General features: G+C 45.0%; 2 protein-coding genes across 7 annotated transcripts in view; one reads left to right on the top strand and one right to left on the bottom strand.

Annotated features, from left to right (window-relative positions):
- The window catches only part of LOC116725334 (synaptotagmin-14-like), a 38,388-nt gene extending 26,748 nt beyond the window's left edge, over nucleotides 1-11,640 (top strand). For 2 of the 6 annotated variants that reach the window (XM_032571298.1, XM_032571297.1), the window contains exons 5-9: nucleotides 1,566-1,837; nucleotides 1,906-2,355; nucleotides 2,727-2,916; nucleotides 5,838-5,915; nucleotides 8,358-11,640. In XM_032571298.1, the coding sequence (XP_032427189.1) occupies nucleotides 1,566-1,837; nucleotides 1,906-2,355; nucleotides 2,727-2,916; nucleotides 5,838-5,915; nucleotides 8,358-8,671 (1,304 nt within the window). In that variant the 3' untranslated portion in view covers nucleotides 8,672-11,640. The remainder of the gene's footprint in view (nucleotides 1-1,565; nucleotides 1,838-1,905; nucleotides 2,356-2,726; nucleotides 2,917-5,837; nucleotides 5,916-8,357) is intronic. The other 4 variants (XM_032571300.1, XM_032571299.1, XM_032571302.1 and 1 more) reach the window with 4 other exon arrangements.
- A 10,857-nt stretch (nucleotides 11,641-22,497) lies between these two features.
- Nucleotides 22,498-25,403, bottom strand: part of LOC116726160 (glycine N-methyltransferase-like) — a 3,252-nt gene continuing 346 nt past the window's right edge. The window contains exons 2-7 of the mRNA XM_032572738.1: nucleotides 25,321-25,403; nucleotides 24,723-24,850; nucleotides 24,467-24,580; nucleotides 24,257-24,399; nucleotides 23,055-23,176; nucleotides 22,498-22,791 (exon numbers count right to left, since the gene is read on the bottom strand). Of these exons, the coding sequence (XP_032428629.1) occupies nucleotides 22,620-22,791; nucleotides 23,055-23,176; nucleotides 24,257-24,399; nucleotides 24,467-24,580; nucleotides 24,723-24,850; nucleotides 25,321-25,403 (762 nt within the window). The 3' untranslated portion in view covers nucleotides 22,498-22,619. The remainder of the gene's footprint in view (nucleotides 22,792-23,054; nucleotides 23,177-24,256; nucleotides 24,400-24,466; nucleotides 24,581-24,722; nucleotides 24,851-25,320) is intronic.

The raw sequence follows: 25,403 nt of genomic DNA, 5'->3' as shown, positions 1-25,403 counted from the left end.
AAAGTAACATACTGAGTCCAGATGCAGCATACAGGATTCAGAAACTGTCTGCTAATGTAAAAAATTTAAATGTTGTGATTGCAATTTTGCTATTCAATAAGGAATGCAGTTAAGTTGATGCATGAATAAACTTGTTCAATAACAATAAGTCATTAAGTCGTGAACACTGGTGTTAATTAGGTATTTACAGCAAACAAGATGGCGTCTCGGTCAGGATACAGGAAGGAGGACATGAGATCGAAACCTTAACTGTAGCTGTGAGCTGGTTTATTTGTCTTGATGCTCAGAGTTGCCAACAGTCTGTAATAACAAATAAATTGCCTTTAGGCTAATATATTACAGCAATAGAGGTTCAACTAATACAAACTCAAACAAAAATATCTAATAAGAAATAAACTCAGCCATCCACATGTGCATGTAAATCCACAACATACACAAATAACTCAGTTCACGTAAAGGTTACATCATTAGGCAGAAAAACCACCAACAGACTAACAGAAGAGGCTCTGTGGCGCCATCATGTGGCAGATAAAATCCCTACACAATGGCAGCAGCTGGCAGCGCCTGCCTTCATCACTATATCTGCTGCAATAACTCAGCAATGACAGATGCAGGTAAACCTACGGAGGCTGAGCAGGTTCTCTGAGTCCCCGCCCTCCTGCAGTTTACACAAATAACAAACTGAATCTAGGATTTTAAAGAAGCACGCTAAATGCCATAACTTACTTTGTGTCATCAACTTAACACTCGGAGCATCACTTCTCAGGACTGCACCGGGAACGCCGCCTCACCTGCTGAGAATGCAGCAAACCGACCCGGAAGTGTATTAAAATGCTCTCAGGAGCCGTAGCGCAGCGCCAAAACTTCAAAAACTTCAAAAACTTTTTATTGAAAAATATGAGGGTTTTTTTACACATTGGCGTGTTTCCATTAAGAATTTATTTTTGTAATTCTTATTTGCTCAATTTGATGATATATGGAAATGCAGCTAGCAGCTGATTTTCCATCAAAAAAAATTTGATGCACATTTTGAAGCATTGCATTAGAAATGACTGATGAAAATGGCAAAATTCAAAATAACTTCCTCAATGTCGCAGAAATGTTTTTACACTCGCTTGAGGCGGTTTTTGGCTTTTCAGAAAAAGTGTTCAAGCGCTAAGAAATTCAAAAAGATGTTAACTGAATAAGTTCTGACATAGCGAACTACCATCTGCTGGTGGTCTGAGCCTGACCAGAGGAACCAAACTCCAGACCTCCAGCTGGGAGGAAGCAGTCTCTCTGCTCCATGCTAGCTGGCAGCCTCTACTTCCTGTTTACCACAGACATGCATAGCGTCAACATCTGATGACATCACACTCTGCGTCGCCTTGTCGAGTCTCTCCAAACCAGCAGATGGAAACACAGAAACGCGCCTAGTTCCCGTTTCCTTTTTGCACCACTCTAATAGTTTGGTTAAAATGTGCAGGGCGGTTGTGTGAAAGGTCCTGGGAGAATGTGCTGTCAGATCTGTTGGTGTTTAGAGGTAAAGCTGTCGTACCTGAGACCACCAAACTCTCCCCAACCAGCCAACTGCATCCAGAGGATGAGGAGAACGCCGCCGCTGGACGAACTCCAGCCGCCTCCCTACCAGGACGAGAACGGCTCTCCCAGGATGTCCTGCACACTGTCGGACCTGGGCGATGCCAAGTGCGACCTGTCCCAGACCAGCGGCAGCCCTCACCTGTCCTTTGGCAAGTGCCTGAGCGAGGGCAGCGACGGCCAGGAGAGCGAAGGCTACCTGAACAAAGGCTACGAGGAGGACGCCCCCAGCGACAGCACGGCCGTCCTCAGCCCTGAGGTAAACGCCGACCTTTGATCCGCTGACAGCCTGATGCTCCTTCTGGACCTGAACCTCTCCTCCTCTAGGACACGTCGGCCCGCGGGTCAGCCGCACGCTTCCCAAAAGGCTACGAACCCGATGCCCTCGCCAAGTACGGCACCCTGGATGTGGTGTTTGACTACGACTCGGAGGAGCAGCAGCTGACCGTGACCATCATGGCGGTGACCGACCTGCCCTCCATCAAACGCACAGGGAACTTCTCCTGGCAGGTGCACCTGGTGCTGCTGCCCACCAAGAAGCAGAGGGCCAAGACGGGCGTCCAGCGAGGGCCCGGCCCCGTCTTCACCGAGACCTTCCGCTTCAGCCACGTGGAGACGGACATGATCGGCAACTATGCCGTCCGCTTCCGCCTCTACAGCATCCGACGCATGAAGAAGGAGAAGGTGTTCGGAGAAAAGGTCTTCTACCTCACCAAGCTCAACCTGCAGGGCAAAATGTCTGTGCCGGTCATCCTGGATCCATGCTGCAGTCTCCCGGTAAGACTCACCACCGCACACCCCCACCCCCACGCCCTGCTTTCATTAACTGCTCTTTACTTCACCTGTATTTATACAGTTGGTTCCATTGATCCAAGATCTCTGGTTCAACAGACTCCAGTTTCAATGAAACAATCCGGTCCGCTGTAGTCCGACTCCGGCCCGTTTCTCTAGAAAGTCTGGTTCGGTTGTTCTCAGAGGCTGGTTCATGTTGGGTTTTGTTGGTTACTATGTAGGAACTCCTGAGTTTTCAGGCTGGTTTAGATCCTGAGGAGGAACGTCACGCGGCGCTAAAAACCGATGATCGACATTTAGTTTCCCATGGTGGATGACTGGGGGGGTTTCCTGATGGTCAGCTGTGGTGTTTTCAGGGCGGGGAGTCCCAGGTCAGCCTGTCTGACCTGACATGCAGCGACAGCGCCTCATCCTTCCAGTCCGTCAGTCAGACCTCGGCTCCGGAGATCCTGGTGGGCCTGGTGTACAACGCCACCACCGGCCGCCTCTCCGTGGAAATCATCAAAGGCATCCACTTCAAAAACCTGGCCGCCAACAAGCCACCCAGTAAGTTCCCTGCAGCGCTTGCTTCTGGGTTTGTTGACAGTGCAGCGGCGTTCAGGTTCACAGCCTCCATCAGTGAGACGAACTTCTAAGGAAAGAAAAAAACAGCTCATAAAATAAGACTCAGCAGTTTTCAACTCAAACCAGCAGTTTGACCAACAAAAATAAAATCTAAAAACAAGTTTTGTTCTTGAACGACTCTACATCAGTGCAACAGTTTGTGTAGCACCTAAAATCCTATATTTTAGGCTACTGGTTGTTATGCTTGAAAGGCGTTGGTCTCACGTGCGTTCAGTAGAGATTTATCATGCCGATCTTTAGTTTGACTTATAAAAAGGTCATTTATTGTACAGAACAATGTCCATTGTTTGCTACTTCCATGTAGTTACACGTAAATTCGACATCAAAACCTAAACCAAACACAGTGGAAAACTGTTGCCTCTTCCCACTAACAACACCTGAACAGAATCACCGTTGACCTTAAATACCTCAAAATGAAATGCGCCCCCTGGTGGCGATAAACACAGAAAAGGATAAATGGCTCCTACAGTTTGGTCTACAAAATAACTAAAAATCTAACAAGCCTTTAGCTCCTCTCTGATAACTCCGTCTCTTTTTCCAGCTCTGCATTCAGTAACTTACCAACCATGAGCCATAAAAACACTAAATCTTTTTCAGCCACAAACATTTAACTAAAATATCCACTGATTGTGTTTCTGCCTCTGCAGCCTGATGCTCCTGCATGGATTCATGGATTCATGGATTCATGGATTCATGGATTCATGGATTCACAACAGACACTGCAGTGATGTACAGCATCAGAATATGAATTAACTAAAGATAAAATAATATGACTTTATCAAACAGAATGAGAATTTAAACTACTTAACAATATTCAGATGGATACATTATTATACATCTCAACTCTATTTACTGTGTAAACCGTTTCTGATAGCAAAACTTTCACTCATTTATTTTTAAACCTCAAACACTTTTCTTATTGTCTCCTAACCAATAACCTTATAGTGTGGAGATAATGAAAAAATATTGAAACGTTGACAGAAATCAACCTGACATCAGTCTCACCTGTTCTATTATAATTAATATAATTTTTATATCTTCACATCCTGAAACTCCACCTGCCTCTAATATTCCTTCTCATAATAAAATAGTTTAGTTTATTTAAAAATTACAACTAGTTAATACATATTTCAATAAACTAAATGAAGATTTCATCAGAGCTTCTTCACCTTCCTTCATCATTCAAGCCCTGCACATAATATAATATAATTATTAATATAATATAATATAATTATTAATATAATATAATTATTAATATAATATAATATAATTATTAATATAATATAATATAATATAATTATTAATATAATATAATATAATAATTAATATAATATATATAATATAATTAATATAATATAATAAAATTCATAGAATAGAATAGAATTCATATAAAATAATACACACGTTAAGTGGTCAGTATGATCAGGTGTTGTGTAGCCGTTGCTCACGTTAAATAATAAAAAGGTTAATTTTTCAGTCTCATTGTGATGAAATAAAATATTGTGGTCAGAGTAACCAACGTTTAGACAAAGTTAGCAGCAAAGGTTTGGACATGTGACAATTCCAGAATTAAAACGGCTTAACCAAAAATATTTTATAAACAGGCCATATTCATGGTAACTCTCCCGTTTAGCTCATTTTCTGGCTCCCGCTGCCTCCTAAACACTCTGAGCCGTTCAGAGGAGGCAGGAAGTGCTGTGATGTGGTGTGCCTTCAAAATAAAAGCACGTGACTGGAAGATTTCAAAATTCTTCACAACTGTGGTGAAATTATTGGGTGGGACAATGCCACGATCTCCAATATTGGGGGGACACGTTCCCCTCTGCGCCCCGGTTCCTAGCCTGCTAGAACATTCTGAGCAGCTGCATCTTGTTCTCCTGGTCTCACTGGCAAACAAGATTATTCATCTCATCATTAGCTGAAACATTTCTAACTATAATGGGAATATAAGTTTCTAAAGGGTTTAACACTTTGCATTATATTTGATATTCAAAATATGCTAAACTCACTCAAAGCATGAGTATACTTGACTGTTCCATTTTTATTTTTATTTCGTTTTAAGTCTCACAGCTGTCGTCATCTGGCAGGAGATGAACACGAGAGACTGAGAAATAGTCGTCTTAATGGTTAGCGTTAGCTTCCGCTAATTCTTTTAATGGGCTTAGCGGTTTAGAGTTAGCGTCAGCTATGTGTTTAGTGACATTAGCAGAGCTAAGATTCTTGTTTAGCTAGTTAGTGGTTGTTAGGTTGGTTAGCTTTGTCCAGCACTGCTGCTGATTTTAGTTCAAACATTTGTTCTCCTTTACAACCGTGGCAGCCATTTTGAAAATGTCCACCAGAAAAAGCACAAAATCAAGAAAAGAAGATTTCTATGGATCAAATAAGTAGCTGTGATTTGACACCAACACATTCATCTGACTGGTGGTTTTTGGTGTAAAACTGTCTTTTCTATGACGCGGCCATGTTGAAAAATCACAAGATTATCAGTAAATATGATTTCTATAGGTCCAATTATGTATGATTAGAAAAGTTTTATCTGTTAAATGTTGTCAAATGTAGTGCAAAAACACTATTTTCTTGACAACCATCTTGAAAATTAGCCACCATCTTGATTTTTCAGTGGATATCATTTGGGGTTTATTTGTGAATTTCTGCCAGTTTCGTCTCTTCCAGCCAAAATGAAGGATTTTTATGAAATCCCAAATTATGTAGTGAACCTTGTGCATTGTTCTTGATATTTGACCCGATTTTCTTTCCTTACCTTCCTTCTCTGAATGTCGTCCTGCTCCTGATATTCTGTCCCTACTGGCTTTTGACATCTTGGTCGCTGTTTTTTCTTACTGCTGTCCAACCCCTGTTGTCAGACGGGCTGTTCTGTTGTCTCAAACACTTGGTAGGGGGACAGGTTTATATAATCAGAGGTGAGTCTGCGCCGACCCACTCAGCCTTTCTGCGCCTTCATGGATGCAGTTCAGACATTTCACTGAAATCTTTTCATCATATTTTCACAAAACTGCTTGCAGTTGGATGGGAATTGGCTCTTTGTCTTTCACAAAGAACTAAACTGACTAAAACTAGAAATAGAAATATTAGTTTCTACCTAAAGCTTCAGTTTCAAACATATTAAAGATGAACCAGTGTTGTGTTTTTACGTTTCTTTATTCTGCACCAAAACTCATTTCTATCCTGAGATATTTACATTAATCTATGAAATGACTAAAAATAACAGTTTGATTGACAAATGAAATATTTTCTGTTCAACAAAATGATTCCTATAGAGCTTTTTTATATTTATTTGATTTGCTTTAAATAAATTATTAGTTAGAACCAAGAAGCAGAAAAGAAGCGCATTATCAATAAAATACAAACTGTTAGCCTACCTTAGCTTAGCTTAATTTGTCTTTAGTTTATCTTAATTTTTATTTCTGTCCTTAATTAAGACAAATTACTTGTCTTAATTTGTCTAATTGTATATTGATAAGAATATTGATAATCCAAAATAAAGGTAAAACCTGAAGTATGTGATTGGAGCTGGAGGTGTCAGGATCTCATCCATGAAGACGTTTTGCTCGTTGTGTTTGTTCGTTCGTTCATGCATGAATATGAATATGAATATGAATATGAATCCCTCCCTCCGTTTCTGCCTGATTGTCTTCAACCGTTTCTCACTTTTTCATTCCAGTCAATCCGGTTCCAGGATTCCCACTCAGTCTGGAAATATTGATTTCAGCTTTTTCATAGTATACATGAAATAATTAGTTTATTACTTATATCACATTTTTGACTAGATTAATATAAAAACTACCATTTTTAAAAGAACTTGAGTCCATTTTAATTATGTGAAATATTGAAGATTCAGCTTTGAGTTTTTACAGTTCTGTTTGGTTCTGTCTTGAAACTTTCTAGTTATTTTAAACATGAAAAATATTTTCATAAAATACAAACACGTAATTTTCAATATATTTAAAATGAAAAAGCAAATAAATATGTATATATTTTAATACTAGTTTCTGATGAGGATGTTCACTTACCAGAACAAACTGATGTCCCATCTTTCTGTGCACACACACACACACCCCCACACACACACCCACCCACACACACACACACACACACACACACACACACACACACACCTGCACACACTCTCTGCCCTCCTGTTTGTGGGTCTTACCAGCTCATAACTGGCTGTCAGGTTTTCTTGTGTCATCCTGAAAAGCTCCTCCGGTCAGAAAAGTCCCATCTGGTGCCTGAAACGTTTTGATCCTCGCTGATCTCTGATTGGCTCTGACTCTCCGAGTGGGGAAGCGAGACGCGGCGCGTTTTCACACCTCCTTTCTGTGGTGTGAACAGCGGAAAGGAGCCAGCCGCTCTGCTGACCCTCTCAGACGCCAAGCGCATTCAGCTGTTCAGGGACGAGTCGTGGATCTTTTCCTCTCTGCTTTCACGGAAAGAGAGCGAAGTCAGTGTGTGATTGAAAGCTGGAAAGCAGCTTTCAGTCCATGTCTATCAGACAGCAGCACAAAGTGCAGCACAATACGCACTATGCAGCAGGATGTGCCTGGACATATTACTGCAGCAATACAGCAGGATTACGGCTGGTGCGTAAGGTCAAAGGGCGAGAGGTGGGGTCACTGGACAGGTCGCTGCTTCTGCAGATGTTTTATGAAGTTTTTATTTGTGCTTCCTCAGCTTCTTCTCACATTTATTTCAATTTAGATCCTCAATATTTTCAGCGGAAAATGATTTTATATGTTGACCGTAAGCTTTGACCTTTGAGTCATAAAGGTATAAAATGGTTCCTAAAGGTCAGTGTCTGAAGTAGTGGTGTGTGTTTCCTTAACTTAGCCTAGCCTAGCCTAGCCTAGATTGCATTAACTAGCTTATCTGAGACTAGCTGACTGCGTGTAGAGCGTTAGCGCCCCGCCAGGCTGACTGCGTGTAGAGCGTTAGCGCCCCGCCAGGCTGACTGCGTGTAGAGCGTTAGCGCCCCGCCAGGCTGACTGTGTGAATGTCAGGGCCCAGCAGCTCCTCAGGCTCTTCCTGCATCAGTTAAAGTCACAGAGCTGCTCGTCTTCTGAGAAAATTGGATGTTTTGATCGTTTACTGTCGTCAGCGTCTCCAGGTTTATGTGCAGCGGTTGCTTAGCAACAGGAAGAATGCAGCGCTACAGCTGTGCTTTGATCAGGAGGAAACGGCGACCTCGAGGTCATAACCTGGTGACAGGATGGAGGGAGCAAAGCGTTTAGAAAACAGCTTAGTTGACTGGTTCTGGTTCTGGTTCTATCAGAACCTGCCGCTGCGCTTCGTCTCTCCTCCTGTACTTCCTGTAACCTGCTTCCTGCTTCCTGCTTCCTGTCTAGACACGCTGGTGAAGCTGTCACTGCTGAACTCCATGGGTCATGAGATGTCCAAGTGTAAGACGTCCGTCTGCCGGGGACAGCCCAACCCCACCTACAAGGAGACCTTCGTGTTCCAGGTGGCGCTGTTCCAGCTGTCCGACGTCACCCTCATCCTGTCCGTCTACAACAAGCGCAGCATGAAGAGGAAGGAGCTGATTGGCTGGATCTCCCTGGGCCTCAACAGCTCCGGGGAAGACGAGCTCAGCCATTGGACGCACATGAAGGAGGCCAAAGGACGGCAGGTCTGCCGCTGGCACAGCCTGCTGGAGTCCTAACGGGGGTCGGGGGTCGTCCTGATGTCTGTTATATTGTCCATCATGTTGTCCATCCTGTCTACTGGTTTGTTGTCATGGTAACGGCAGGGAAGGACCAGAGTCTAGCTGCTGGCCGCTAGCATCAACTGGCTGGATCGGCTCCTCTGGTTCATCATATTAGTGGTATTGATGACATCATGATGGTTCAGTTGGTTCTGATTGACTTTCTACAGTAACTGGAAAACCAGTTTAATGAGCTACTGGAGCTACTGGAACTGACATTTCTCCCCGTGAGGATCCAGGTCAAATCCAAACACATTTAGGATTAATGCTGATTCTGTCTGACCCAGAGGTTCTCTCGGGTTCTGGTTCAGGTTCAGGTTCAGGTTCAGCTCAGGCATCTGGCTAAATACAAGTAATATATTGATATATAAATTCAATGCTATATAATCAATAATCCAATGAAATGCCATAGAGGGAATCTGCTTAGCAGCAAAAATTTAAATGTAATAACATATTTATTACATTGTAATAACCTGTTATTACACTGTTTAATGGCAACAATGTAAACAGTTTGGTAATATTATATAATTATTATTATAATGTAACTAGTAGCAACAGCTTCTAATGAGACGTTAACTAGTTTTAGCTTATTTTCTAAATATTCATGTTAATAATCTATCATCACAGAAACACAGTCATATTTACACAATAAGTAATTATTCAAGAGCATTGATTACATACATATCTGTTATATCTTTCAACAGCTTCTTCTGTTCAACTATTAAGTAAATAATTGTTGTATAATTGTAACTAGGTTATAGTAACAGTTTGTAATAACATGTTTATAAAGGGTTAATTCCTCAATAACATGTTCCTCAGTAATTATATAATATTACCAACTTATTAATAACTTACATTTTATCCAGATTTCACATTCAGATAATTAAGGACATAAACACAAAATTTAGGTATGAGGAAGATAAATATGAAGCAAATGTTGCTGAGCCGCCAGAGAACAACTCGGTTAAGCCCCGCCCACACCTGTCCTACACCTGCCCAGGTGCTGGAAGCACAGGAGCTACTGCCTTACCTGAGATGGCCCCGCCCCCAGAGCACAGGCCCCGCCCATCAACATGGAGCACAGATAGCAAAACCACACCCATAGTGGGAGGGGCTACTGAAGCCACGCCCAGCCTTAGTGGGAGGAGTTTCAGTCCCACACATGAAGCTGATTGGTTCTGCAGATGGTCTGCAGGTTTTCATTAACAGCCAAGAGAAAAGTCTTTCCTGTGCCTGTGTTGAGTTTACAGAGTGTGTGTGTGTGTGTGTGTGTGGGTGTGGGTGTGTGTGTGTGAGAACAGCAGGCTGTGAATACTTCTGACTTATTGCGATGTTTCTGATTGTCTGGCTTCTGCCTCTCAGTGATTGTTTCTAATGTATTTTTGTACTAAACGAGGTGAGCAGAGCAGCAGAGCCTTTCAGACGGGTTGGAGTCCAGCTGGTTGGTTCCTCATGTTTGCTAACTGAAGCTCCTCAGAACTTCCCCTCAGCTGCTTTGCCTCCAAACTGCTGGATGACACAAATATTTACAGTTTTATGCCAAATATAATAAACTCATTGACAAAACATGGAAAGAAAGTACATCTCCGCAAATGTATTCCAACATCAGATGGGGCATTACTCAGAGAAACTCCTGGTAGCTGGTGAAGACTAAAGGTCATAACTCTTTAACCTGTTTGGGTTGAAGGAGAAAGCCTCTTCACTAGAAACAAGATGGCCGCCACAAGCTCCAACATATATATACTTTCTTTATCTTCTGTTAGATTTTTCTGGTGGATTTTGAAAAATATCCTCCAGAAAAATGGAGAATCTGTCAGAACTGAAATCAGCTTCTGATATTGGCAGTGGTGGGCTCAGCTAGCCAAACGTTAGCTTCACTGACCCAGTTCTCCAACAAACTAACATCTGCTAACATATCAAAAATGGTCAAAAACTGGTTTAAAAGGCTTGTTAACGGCAGCCATCTTGAAAGATTTCCAGTGATCAGCTATGCTAGGATCTATAGGCTAATGTGGTTCTGTTTGGTTTCTCCTTTGATGGTGGTTCTGAATCTGCTGCGAGTTTCTACAAGCTGGTAAAGTTTTTACCAGGAGGGGGTGTACTTCCAGGAGGAACGTTCTGGTTTGGACCCGGTCTGGTTCTGATTCAGGTCAGTGGAGGGTTCTAGCTGGTATCAGGAGCGCCATCGGCCCTGCAGAGGAAACTAGCTGAAGGTTCTGGTTCCGGTTCTGGTGGAGGTCCCACTGGTTCTGGGTCCAGTCTGTGTTCTTAGCTGGTTCTGTCAGTCGGTGGGCCTGCTGTCTGAGCAGCGTCTCCTGCTGGTGAACTGCAGCTCTGACTCAGTGGTTTCAGGAAATAAACAGAGACCGGTCGTCAAGGAGACAGTGCCGGTGTTGTGGACCCGTTAGTGATCCGGTTCCTCTGGTTCCGCTGCTTCGTTTAGATCTAATCGCTGCTCTGCCCTCGTTGTTTCTTGTTTCTGTGGGAACGACCTTTGCCCTCGGCGGCATCGGTGCCTTACTGTTTCAACTTCTTGTCTTAATATTCCTGAAAATTAACTTGTCTCCTGTAGTTATGGCTGAGTTTGATTTTAAAAACGTTTTTGAATTTACAAGTAAGAATTTCTATGTGATGTTACTGAATAAAAAGGAAATAAACTTTTCTGATCCTCTGTCTTCTTCCTTATATGGTCATTTCTGTCCGTCCGTTTGGACTTTCAAACATGAACATTTTGGCCTGTCATAAAACAGATGTGATTAATCTTTCAGTCAGATTTTCACCATTTTATTCATTCATTCATACACATCAAACTTTCAGCCTAAATATTTAGTTAGCTTGCAGCTAACTATTAAATAAATGGCAACCACACTAACTACCTGTAAACTAAATATTTAGCTTTCAAATTAAATATGACTTTGAAAGATGAACTGCGTCTGTTTTATTTGTTTACAGTCTAATAACCAAATTATTATTTAATTTGTGATTAACTTTACAAACAGCAGCTTGTCCTGCACTGCTAGAAACCAACCAACAGGTGGCGCAACATTGCAGTTTGCGTCATGGTTTCCCTTTTTACAGGCAGTACCTGCATGCTGCAGCACCTCCTCTAGAGGTCAAAGGTCAGCTGTGACCTCAGCATCTTTAAATGGTCGGTGTTTTACAGCATCCCTCCCCCACCTGCTTCTGCCTCTATACCTGCTTCTGTTCTGGACACAAGATGACCGGCGATCAGGTTATCGAGGTCAAACTGAGGTCAAACTGCAGATTCAGCTGCTGAACTGTGAACATGAACGAGTTCAGTTGTGAACCGCTGGGAACTGAACTGTGAACTAGTTCCTGTGAACAAGTCCGGTTCCGAATCATTTCTACTCCAGTCAACAACGGAGCGGGAATCAGAGAGATGTATGGCAAGCCATCTGTGTGTTTATTCAGTGTTCTGAAAATACAACTAGTTAGCTAGTAGAACTAGCTACCTTTACCACACAGAAGGGAATAATCACAGCGGTCTAGTTAAAGCCTCAGTGTAACTAGCTTGACTGAATATAATGGAGTGTAGGTAGAACGCCTCACCAGTTAACTACTAGTTAGCAGCACTACACTAGTGGAGTTAAATATTTTCTAGTTAACTAAAACTTTTACTTGTTGGCTATAGGGGGCGACACTGTTAGGTTTACTAGTTAAACCCTTTTAGTTAACCATTAAGATATAAAACTGAATATAATCTTTTATCTAATGGTTATTTGGTACAACATTTTTACATTTATAACTAGTAAGGTCATAACTACTTAATAAAAACCCTACTAGTTGGGTAATATGGCTGGAACATCTCGACTAGCTGAAATGGGTAATAGTTAAATATTTCATCAACCACAGCAGTAAACATTGAAGTTCAATAAGATAAAACTTTTATTTATTTATTTTTATTACTGAAACATATCTACCAGACCCTCTAAAATACTCAATCAGTCCCAAAGTCAGTGAACTGGTTCGTTAGTAAACCTGAATGTAACCAGCAAGGCCAAAATCAATGGGCATGATGGGAACTGGGCTGATTTTATTTTAATACATGATTAATACATGAACTGAACCGAATGACTTTAAGAGAGACCGGATTAAATGTAGCGTTGTCTTGCCATAGTCTGAGCTCTTCCCGAGCGGCCGCAGGGAGCGAGGCGCAGCCGCATATCCGCTCCGACCGGCGGCCCGAACACACCGAGCTGCTCCGGGGAGGAGCCGGACAACCGGGTCCAGATCCGAGCCTGCGCAGCTGCAGGGGACGGAGCTCGGTTCGGTTCGGCGAACTCAGCTGGTGATCAGAACCGAGCGGAGAAAAAAACCCAGTGTTACTTTCTTCCGGTTGGGAAGAACTGTTCGGATGGATCCGGTTCCGGTTCATTTAGAGCAGAAGAAGCTTTTTATTATTATTCATGTTAATGGAAACAACCCAGAAACAGCATCCAACCATCATCCATCCAACCATCATACATCCATCCAGCATCCAACCAACCAGCATCCATCCAACCATCATACATCCATCCAGCATCCAACCAACCAGCATCCATCCAACCATCATCCATCAATCCAGCATCCAACCAACCATCATCCATCCAACCAGCATCCATCCAACCAGCATCCAACCAACCATCATCCATCCATCCAGCATCCAACCAACCACCATCCATCCATCCAGCATCCAACCAACCACCATCCATCCATCCAGCATCCAAACAACCATCATCCATCCAACCATCATCCATTAATCCAGCATCCAACCAACCATCATCCATCCATCCAGCATCCAACCAACCACCATCCATCCATCCAGCATCCAAACAACCATCATCCATCCAACCATCATCCATTAATCCAGCATCCAACCAACCATTATCCATCCATCCAGCATCCAACCAACCACCATCCATCAATCCAGCATCCAACCAACCACCATCCATCAATCCAGCATCCAAACAACCATCATCCATCCAACCAGCATCCAACCAACCATCATACATCCATCCAGCATCCAAACAACCAGCATCCATCCAACCAGCATCCAACCAACCATCATCCATCCATCCAGCATCCATCCATCCAGCATCCATCCAACCAGCATCCAACCAACCATCATCCATCCATCCAGCATCCAACCAACCATCATCCATCCATCCAGCATCCAACCAACCACCATCCATCCATCCAGCATCCAACCAACCACCATCCATCCATCCAGCATCCAAACAACCATCATCCATCCAACCAGCATCCAACCAACCATCATCCATCCATCCAGCATCCAACCAACCATCATCCATCCATCCAGCATCCATCCAGCATCCAACCAACCATCATCCATCCATCCAGCATTAAACCAACCATCATACATCCATCCAGCATCCATCCATCCAGCATCCATCCAACCAGCATCCATTGAACCAGCATCCAACCAACCATCATCCATCCATCCAGCATCCAACCAACCATCATCCATCCATCCAGCATCCAACCAACCACCATCCATCCATCCAGCATCCATCCAACCAGCATCCACCCAGCCATCAACCATCCATCCAGCATTCATCCATCCAGCATCCATCCAACCAGCATCCAACCAACCATCATCCATCCATCCAGCATCCAACCAACCATCATCCATCCATCCAGCATTAAACCAACCATCATACATCCATCCAGCATCCATCCATCCAGCATCCATCCAGCATCCAACCAACCATCATCCATCCACCCAGCATCCAACCAACCAGCATCCATCCATCCAGCATTAAACCAACCATCATACATCCATCCAGCATCCATCCAACCAGCATCCAACCAACCATCATCCATCCATCCAGCATCCATCCATCCAGCATCCATCCAACCAGCATCCAACCAACCATCATCCATCCATCCAGCATCCAACCAACCATCATCCATCCATCCAGCATCCAACCAACCATCATCCATCCAACCATCATCCATCCAACCAGCATCCAACCAACCAGCATCCAAACAACCATCATTCATCCAACCAGCATCCAACCAACCAGCATCCATCCAACTAGCATCCAACCAACCATCATCCATCCAACCATCATCCATCCAACCAGCATCCAACCAACCAGCATCCAAACAACCATCATCCATCCAACCAGCATCAAACCAACCAGCATCCAACCATCATCCATCCAACCAGCATCCAACCAACCAGGATCCATCCAACTAGCATTCAACCAACCATCATCCATCCATCCATCCAACCAGCATCCAACCAACCATGATCCATCCAACATCATCCATCCAACCATCATCCATCCAACCAGCATCAAACCAACCAGCATCCAACCATCATCCATCCATCCAGCATTCAACCAACCATCATCCATCCAACCAGCATCCAACCAACCAGCATCCATCCAACTAGCACTCAACGAACCATCATCCATCCATCCAACCATCATCCATCCAACCAGCATCCATCCAACTAGCATCCAACCAACCATCATCCATCCAACCATCATCCATCCAACCAGCATCCAACCAACCAGCATCCAAACAACCATCATCCATCCAACCAGCATCAAACCAACCAGCATCCAACCATCATCCATCCAACCAGCATCCAACCAACCAGCATCCAAACAACCATCATCCATCCAACCAGCATCCAACCAACCAGCATCCATCCAACTAGCATCCAACCAACCATCATCCATCCAACCATCATCCATCCAACCAGCATCCAAACAACCATCATCCATCCAACCAGCATCAAACCAACCAGCATCCAACCATCATCCATCCTACCAGCATCCAACCAACCAGGATCCATCCAACTAGCATTCAACCAACCATCATCCATCCATCCATCCAACCAGCATCCAACCAACCATGATCCATCCAACATCATCCATCCAACCATCATCCATCCAACCAGCATCAAACCAACCAGCATCCAACCATCATCCATCCATCCAGCATTCAACCAACCATCATCCATCCAACCAGCATCCAACCAACCAGCATCCATCCAACTAGCACTCAACGAACCATCATCCATCCATCCAACCATCATCCATCCAACCAGCATCCATCCAACTAGCATCCAACCAACCATCATCCATCCAACCATCATCCATCCAACCAGCATCCAACCAACCAGCATCCAAACAACCATCATCCATCCAACCAGCATCAAACCAACCAGCATCCAACCATCATCCATCCATCCAGCATTCAACCAACCTTCATCCATCCAACCAGCATCCATCCAACTAGCACTCAACGAACCATCATCCATCCATCCATCCAGCATCCAACCAACCATCATCCATCCAACCAGCATCCAACCAACCAGCATCCATCCAACTAGCATCCAACCAACCATCATCCATCCAACCATCATCCATCCAACCAGCATCCAACCAACCAGCATCCAGCCAACCATCATCCATCCAACCAGCATCCAACCAACCAGCATCCATCCATCCAGCATCCATCCAACCATCATCCATCCATCCATCCATACAGCATCCATCCAACCATCATCCACCCAATCAGCATCCAACCAACCATCATCCATCCATCCAGCATCCATCCAACCATCATCCATCCATCCAGCATCCAACCAACCATCATCCATCCACCCAGCATCCAACCAACCAGGATCCATCCAACCAGCATCCAACCAACCATCATCCATCCAACCATCATCCATCCAACCAGCATCCAACCAACCATCATCCATCCAACCAGCATCCAACCAACCAGCATCCATCCAACCATCATCCATCCATCCAGCATCCATCCAACCATCATCCATCCAACCATCATCCATCCAACCATCATCCATCCATCGAGCATCCAACCAACCATCATCCATCCAACCAGCATCCATCCATCCAGCATCCAACCAACCATCATCCATCCATCCAGCATCCATCCAACCATCATCCATCCATCGTGCATCCAACCAACCATCATCCATCCATCGAGCATCCAACCAACCATCATCCATCCATCCAGCATCCAGCCAACCATCATCCAACCAACCAGCATCCATCGAACCAGCATCTATCCATCCAACCAACCATCATCCATCCAACCAGCATCCAACCAACCATAATCCATTATCCAGCATCCATCCATCCAACCAACCATCATCCATCCATCCAGCATCCAACCAACCATCATCCATCCATCCAGCATCCATCCAACCAGCATCCATCCATCCAACCAACCATCATCCATCCATCCAGCATCCAACCAACCATCATCCATCCATCCAGCATCCATCCAACCAGCATCCATCCATCCAACCAGCATCCATCGAACCAGCATTCATTAAACCAGCATCCATCCATCCAACCAGCATCCAACCAACCAACCAGCATCCAAACAACCATCATCCATCCAACCAGCATCCAACCAACCAGCATCCAACCAACCATCATCCATCCATCGAGCATCCAACCAACCATCATCCATCCATCCAGCCAACCATCATCCATCCAACCAGCATCCAACCAACCATCATCCATCCATCCAGCATCCAACCAACCATCATCCATCTATCCAGCATCCAACCAACCAGCATCCATCCACCCAGCATCCAACCAACCATCATCCAACCAACCAGCATCCATTAAACCAGCATCCATCCAACCAGCATCCAACCAACCATCATCCATCCAAACAGCATCCAACCAACCATCATCCATCCAACCATCATCCAACCAACCAGCATCCATCCAACCAGCATCCAACCAACCATCATCCATCCAACCAGCCTGAAACCAACCATCATCCAACCAACCAGCATCCATTAAACCAGCATCCATCCAACCAGCATCCAACCAACCATCATCCATCCAACCAGCATCCAACCAACCATCATCCATCTATCCAGCATCCAACCAACCAGCATCCATCCACCCAGCGTCCATTAAACCAGCATCCATTAAACCAGCATCCAACCAACCATCATCCATCCAACCAGCATCCAACCAACCATCATCCATCCAACCAGCCTGAAACCAACCATCATCCAACCAACCAGCATCCATTAAACCAGCATCCATCCAACCAGCATCCAACCAACCATCATCCATCCAAACAGCATCCAACCAACCATCATCCATCCATCCAGCATCCAACCAACCATCATCCATCCATCCAGCATCCAACCAACCAGCATCCATCCATCCAGCATCCATTATCCAGCATCCTTCCAACCAGCATGAAACCAACCGTCATCCAACCAACCATCATCCAACCATCCATGATCCATCCAACCATCTATGGATAATAACATAAACATTAGCATGCTAACCCCTCAGGTCAGTTGTTTTTCATATATTGTATTCATCAGCCACTTGAATTTCAAGATGGCTGCTGTTTATGAGCCTTTTAAATCAATTATTGACATAAACATAAAATGTCCTCCATTTTCATGACTTTATAACCTTCATATTTCTTCATACAACTTCAAAGTGATAAAATGTAGAAAATCAGACGTTGCTGTCATCAAGTGGAAGGAGAAGAAGAAGAGAGACAATCGACTTAATAGTTAACATTAGCTTATGCTAACACCTTCTGTAATGTGTATAGTGGCTTAGTATTAGCTTCTGCTAACTTTTAGTGTGTTTAGCAGTTTACCACTAATCCAATTCCAGTCCATTTGTCTAGTCAAAGTCCAGTTCGGTTGGTGAACGCTAATTGACCTCTGCCCTCTGGTCCTCCAATCCGCAGTCTGGGTTTGGTTTGAATGTGAACGCGAAGCGGACCAGAGACCGCTCTAAAAACAGGGAGTGGACTACAGCGAAGGGTATTCTGGGTAAATTCAACCAAAGCAAACATGTTAGCTTAGCGCTAGCAGCAGAAATGGCTCCTGGTCTCTAGCCAAAGACTAAAGAGAAATCTTCCAACACTAAAATCTGACGCCTCCATCATGTTTCTGTTTGATGAAGAAGGAAGTTGCCCTCAGTGTCTTCAGAGACCCAGCAGGAAGGTTCTGGTTCTGCTCAGATGCAGACAGTTTGAGTCTGTTAAAGGCTCAGAACCGGTTCTGGCCCAGCATGAGTGATCAGAACCTTTTAAATTCCATTCATCCTCTGTTGCTGTGAGGTTCTGTTACTGTTTTCAGAACCGAGCCAGACATGACCCTGGTTCTGTCCAGGAACGGGTTCATGGACCCAGAGGGACACGCTTTGGTCTCTGCCTTCCCCCCCGTCTGGAACCGGCTCAAGGTCCACTTCCTGTCTGGCAAGATGGGAGTTCTGAGGAACCAGAACCAGAGATCTGGGTTCTGATTGGCGGTTTCCTTCCTCCCCTTAACAGAACCTCCCAGTAGAGGTGCTGACCCGTTTTCCACGACCAGAACTGACTTCTTCAAGAGGAAGCTGCTTGACGATGACGAAGATCCTCTGTTCAACCTGTGGACCTACTGCCACACGGTGAGCTTTGACCCAAAGGTCAAAACCTATTGCCACACGGTGACCTTTGAAATCCTGAGTGCTGTAGTAACGTGTCTGTCCTCCAGGCGGTGCCGGTTCTGGAGGAGCGATCTCTGGTCCTGCGTCTCTCTCTGGAGAAGGTCCGTTTCCTGGACGACCCCGAGGCGTTTCTGCGCCGCTCCGTCCTCGTCAACAACCTGCTGCGCCGCCTGTTGCAGAGCGCCGTACCCCACGTCCTGCCGTCGCCCACCGGAGTCTCTATCGGACCGGACCGCCGCTCAGGAAGAGGTTTCGGGCTGCACAGCTGCCCCGCCCACACCTGTTGCTGCCTCTACGCAGCGGGACGCTTCCTCCTGCCGCCGCCGTCCGCCTACGGTGCAGAGGAAGAAGAGGAGGAGCCAAGAGACGAAGGCTGTGCCGCTGCTGACACGGTGAGACGTCTGAACAGGACGGAGACACTTCCTGGACAAAGAGACACGAGGACAGAGGAAGAAGAGGAGGAGGAAGAGGCTGACGGACCTGCAGGCGTCCACAGGTTCAGCTTCTGGCCCCACAGGACTCATAGACAGTTACCATCTCTGTCTCCATGGCAACAAGGTCCATCTGGTCGGACCTTCAGTCCCAGCAGGTCCGGTTCCACAACCCCGACCCGGTTGCTAGGCAACCGGTTGGGTTCTGATGTAGCTTTTAACAATGGACCCGACGCACCAGGCTGCAGCGCCACCGTGTGGAGGAACGCAGCGACCTGCGGGTTCTATGTGGTTCTGCTGCTCTGTGGTCAGACCCGGTCGTGTTTCCAGACCTTCATGTCCATCAGAACCTTTGGTCAAAGTTTAACCGGGTCACAGAAAGTTGGACTGAGCCCGACCCGGTTTTGGTTCTGATGTCTTTCCCAGGTTAATCTGAGTGAACTTGGCCTGCAGGTTCTGAGGAACCGGTTCAGGCCCGTAACAGAACCACCACAAGGTTCTAACCCTCACCATCTTCGAGGAATATACATTTTTTCACATCTGTTTCAAGTTTGGGACATCGCCATGGCAACTGCTGATTATTAATGTGTAGCCCCTTGAAGTTTGTTTAAACTGTTTTTGCATGCTAACCTCTCAGGTTTGATGTTTTTCAGATTTCCCATCAGCCACTTCAGTTTCAGGATGACAGCAATTTTTCAAGATGGCCACCGTTTTTGAGCCTTTCCAGGGGAGCCCAAAGTGGGTCCTGGAGGGCCGGCATCCTGCAAGTTTTAGTTCTCTCCCTAATGGGGAGAGAACTAAAACCTATTCAGCTCATCAGTGTTGTCCTAATGATCCATCATTGGATCCAGGTGAGTTAAAACATGCCGGGCCTCCAGAACCCACTTTGGACTCCCCTGGTTTAAACCAATTGTTATAGTTGGATGAATTACGTTTTCCACTTTGCTCATCCTGTTTATGAGACTTTAAAGAAATAAAATGGAGCAGAACCAGAACCTGATTTTCAGCTAATTCTGTTGGGTTTAATGTTAGCTAATTTCTGAAATGTTTATCATCTTCGTGTTAGCTTCTGCTAATTTTTCTGTTGCTGTTTTGATTAGCAGTGGCTAATAACTCCTGCTGATTTTCACAGAAACAGATACACTTCATTGCAGTCATGGTGGCCATTTTGAAAAATATCCACCAGAAAAAGGAAATAAGATATGACACTAAGAATATTCATCTAATTGATGATTTAAGTGCAAATTTTTATTTTCCATCTTGAAAAATCTAAATATTATTAGTAAACATGATTTTTTTTCTGTCTAATTGTGTATTATTTGACACCAAATTATACACAATTATTCACTTTTAGTGATTTTCATTAGTTTTTTTCAACAAAGCTAGCTCCTGGCAACATCAGTGCTAATTTTGGATCTGGTATCCATATGTTTTCTTTGTTCCTCCAACATTAAGTGTTTCTAATTTTATGACACTTTAAATGAAATGATTGCTGAAATCTCCATGTGATGATGACTAATTTCTGTTTTGGTGTATAAAATCAAATTAATAATAATAATAGTGGCTAATTCCTCCTGCTGACCAGCACAGAGTTTTGACATTTTTAAACCCAGAGCCTAACAGCGTTGCTAATGAGAGCAGCGTTAGCTTCTGAGTGGCGCTGTAACAAAAACAAACTCTTCCTCCAGTCAACACTTAATATTAACAATTTTTATTTAATTATAAAGCATAAATATTAGGAGTCATTTTAAAGGTTAAGTTACAATTTAAATTAGAAACGACACTTTCAAACTAAATATTTAGTCAACAAGCTAAGCTTTAGCTCCAACCTAAAGAATTAGCTCTGAGCTAGCTAAATATTTAGCTATTGCTGAGTTTGAAACTGACATTTATAAATGAATGAATAATACGCTGAAAATATAACTTTAAAAATGAATCCTCAGTTTTGTTTCTTTTATGACAAAATAACCCAAATTATTGGCATTAGGTTTTGACTGAAACATGAGAGAATATTAAAGCGTCACTCGGAGCAGAACCCGGCCTGCGGGTCGGCCAATCAGAACCCGGTCCCAGTGTTCTGTTGTCTCCTTCACTGCTTATCCAACCCCCCCACACACACACAGAAGATGGGGTGTGGGGGATTTACCATCATTTGTCAACAAAGAACTGTGGCAGCTCTGCGTTGCCATGGGAACTGTGTTGGCGAGGACTGGCTTTACATCACAACGTCTGGAAATGGCCTCCATTCAGAACCAGAAAAACGGTAAAAACCCAAACCCGACCAGAACCAGAACCCAAACAGAACTGAGCTACGTACAGTTTCCACTGGAAGCAGGCATGCGGTGAAATGGCGCCCTCTAGTGTCCTGGATGAGTTTTGAAGTGTTTTCTACTCAACACGGTTTTGCTGCAGAGGTCCAAAAGGTTCTGGAGCATTTACTGATTTATCTTCAGCACCAAAGAGCAGTAACACAGTCTGGTCTGGTCCAGTTCAGGTTGGGTTCCGGGTCCGACTGAAACCGCTGGAGAAGATGCTCCAAGGTTGTAGGGTCTCCATGGCGATGGCTGCAGATGAAACGGGTCCAGCTGGGTCCATCCAGAACCACTTTGCCGCCACTGCAGAGCATAAGGCCTTTCAACCATGACTCAGCAAAACACGACAAGCAGCCTCATACTTCAGAGTTTTATTAAAAGATCAAGAATCAGAACCACTTCTGGACCGCAGATTAATCAGAACATTGTTTCAGAACCGGCCGGCCGGCCAACAGCAGTTCTTTAAATATCTTTGGCAGATTCATCGTCTTCAGTAATTTCATCACTGCGACGTTTTGGTCGGTGTTGCTTCGGTTCGGACCACCGGCAGAAAGAATAAAAGGTCTAAAACATGAGGAAGCAGCTTCCTGTTGGCTCTCAGCAGCTTCAAGGCAGAAAGGAAACCAGTCTCTGCTCAGAGGAGGAATTATTGCCGAGACGCCCGGAACCGGCTTCAGGCTGTTCTCTTGCAGACGTGGATGAAGTAGCAGGGCGGCGGGTCCTGGCCCGGCCGGAAGGCCTTGAAGTCTCCGTAGACGGTGTGCTCCATGTTGGCGCTGAAGGCGTCGCTCAGCAGCTCGCCGAAGCTCTGCAGGCGGTGAGGGTAGTAGGACAGCCGGAACTTACTGCACAGAACCAGAACAGGGATTACTCAGGACGGTTCTCAGAGTCGTTTACTGACATTATTCTGGTTGTCGGGTCAGACTGGAGATAAACAGCTCAGCGACCGACTGCCTGGCGACCGACTGCCTGGCGACCGAGTGCCTGGCGACCAACCGCCTGGAGACCGAGTGCCTGGAGACCGAGTGCCTGGAGACCGAGTGCCTGGAGACCGACTGCCTGGACCCCGCCTGGCGACCGACCGCCTGGCGACCGACCGCAAGCTCACCTGACTTCAGGAAGCTTCTGCAGCGCCGCCTGAGGCACCTGGATGGTGTAGTCCAAGGTGATCATGTGAGGCTTACTGTTGACCCATAGAACCGAGGTGGTGATGTCCTGGGTCAGGTCACTCTGCAACAGAACCACAGAACGGGTCAGACACGGTTCTGCTCAAGGCTCTGATTAGACCTGCTTCTGTGGCGTTAACTCTGATGAAACTAGTCAAAGAAAACTAAAGCTAATGAAACAAGCCAAAGCTAACTAGCTAAAGCTAATGAAACAAGCCAAAGCTAACTAGCTAAAGCTAATGAAACTAGCCAAAGCTAACAAAAGCTAATGAAAGTAGCCAAATTTAATTAAAGTAGGCAGAACTAATGAAATTAGCCACAGCTAATTAAACAGCGAGAAAATCATCTCCAGATTATTTTAATCCGCACTAAAGAAACTAAATCTGCAATTTGGGAAATTTATCAAAGTTTAAAATAATATTACATGATATTAATCAGGTGAATTCCCATAAATAAATCAAATATGGCAAAATATAAAAACAGAAAATAAAAATAAACTGAAAAATTAAAATAAAAACATGTAACCTGTCTGCAAAGTGTCAATTACAAATTTAACATGAATACTTGGAAAACAAAAATTTATTTAAAAAGTGATAAAAAATGAGAATAATAAAACTAAAATAGATATAGTTTAACATCTTAGCTTACACTTAATAATAAATTAGGGAAAAAGATTTTTCTAGTTTTATAGATTCACTGATAAAATCGTTCATCCAGAATCAGTTCTGATATTTGGTTCTGTTCGGACCGGTCCTGTTCAGCAGCAGAACCGGTTCTGGTCGGCACCACCAAGCAGGCCCTGGGTTCCAGTTAGCATGCTAACCATAGCATAAAAAGTTAGAATTAGCATGCTAACAGCTAGCATGCTAACACTAGCAAACAGGGTTACTACCACTAGGCAGCATGTGAACAATAACAAGGTTGAAGTTAGCACGATAACACTAGCATAGTTCTGTATGCTAGTGTAGGGTTAGCTCTGTTAGCAGAGCTAGCATCAGCATGCTAGTTAGCTATGACTCTTTAGTTGTTTTGCCTGGATGAGATGAATCCATGTGGAGCTCTGAGCCTCTGAACCAACGTTTAGCTTTTGCTGTCTGGATTTCTGAAGCTGCGAAAAACGCAGAGAGAACCGACTTCCTGTTACCTTGTAGTAAATGTTCTTGCCCTGCGGGGCACGCCCCGTCTCCAGGATGTAGTCGTAGTTACGGTGATCGATGATGAGGATCCCGCCGGGTCGCACCATGCCGGCGATGTTACGGAGCGCCAGGCGCTGCTCGCTCTGGTCCCCTACAATGAACGGCAACGCATCACTGTCTGAAGGTCAAAGGTCAACACCGCACAGTACTGTCCAAACCTTTGAAGTCCGGCAGGTGAGCGAAGGAGTTCCCGAGGCAGATGACGGCGTCGTAGCCGTCCGCGGGTCTGTGGATGTCATCAGGCAACGTCAGCCAGTTGGCCTCTTCGATCACTGGACACACACCGAGAAGCTTCAGGACCGGTTCTGGCCAGTAGAACCGGTTCTGGTTCTGGTCAGTAGAACCGGTACTGCTCGGTAGAACCGGCTCTGATCGGTATAACCGGTTCTGTTTCCGGTCGGGTTCTGGTCCTACCCCACTGGTCGAAGGCGGCCTCCTTGCGGCGCTCCCAGCGCGCCTTCAGGGCGAACTTCAGCATCTTGTCGCTGGCGTCGACGCTCACCATCTGGAAACCTTCCTCCACCAGCATGATGGAGTCCACTCTGCACAGACGGGTCAGAACCGGGTCAGAACCGTGTCGGATCTTGCCGTTATTTACACTGGTGTTTTATTGAAGGCTGCCGCTGTTCGTGTGGTTCATAAATCATCTTGTTGCTAAGTGACAGCTGCTAACGTTTCTGGATTTAAAGGCCTGCGTCACCAGCCCAACATTTTCAGTTTGTGTGCCGTTGCATTGCTCCTCTTTGTTGTGTTGTTGCCAGTTTGCTAAAGAAAGCAACCTGGAAGGTAAACATCCTGCCTGGGGCCCTTCTGGCCCCTAAAACATCTGGAGACACACCTGGATTGATCTATTATTCACTCAGCTTCAGGTCGCTCAGAAAATCTCAGAGAACATTCAAAATAAAACATCATCCGGGTCACCTGAAACCCATCAGCTCAGCAACAAGTGGAAAACGTCACTACCGTAACTCATGGAGATGTCGCGCACAGCGAACCGCGGCTGGCCGCTTACCCGGTCCCGCAGGCCACGTCCAGCACCTTCCGCACGCCGTGCCGCTTCAGCAGGGAAACCACCCAGCTCTTGTATTCCTGGGT

Source organism: Xiphophorus hellerii, chromosome 9, assembly GCF_003331165.1.
Source record: "Xiphophorus hellerii strain 12219 chromosome 9, Xiphophorus_hellerii-4.1, whole genome shotgun sequence".
Lineage (NCBI taxonomy): Eukaryota > Metazoa > Chordata > Actinopteri > Cyprinodontiformes > Poeciliidae > Xiphophorus > Xiphophorus hellerii.
Note: the sequence above shows the minus strand (reverse complement) of the source record. Positions and strands in the feature narration are given on the sequence as shown.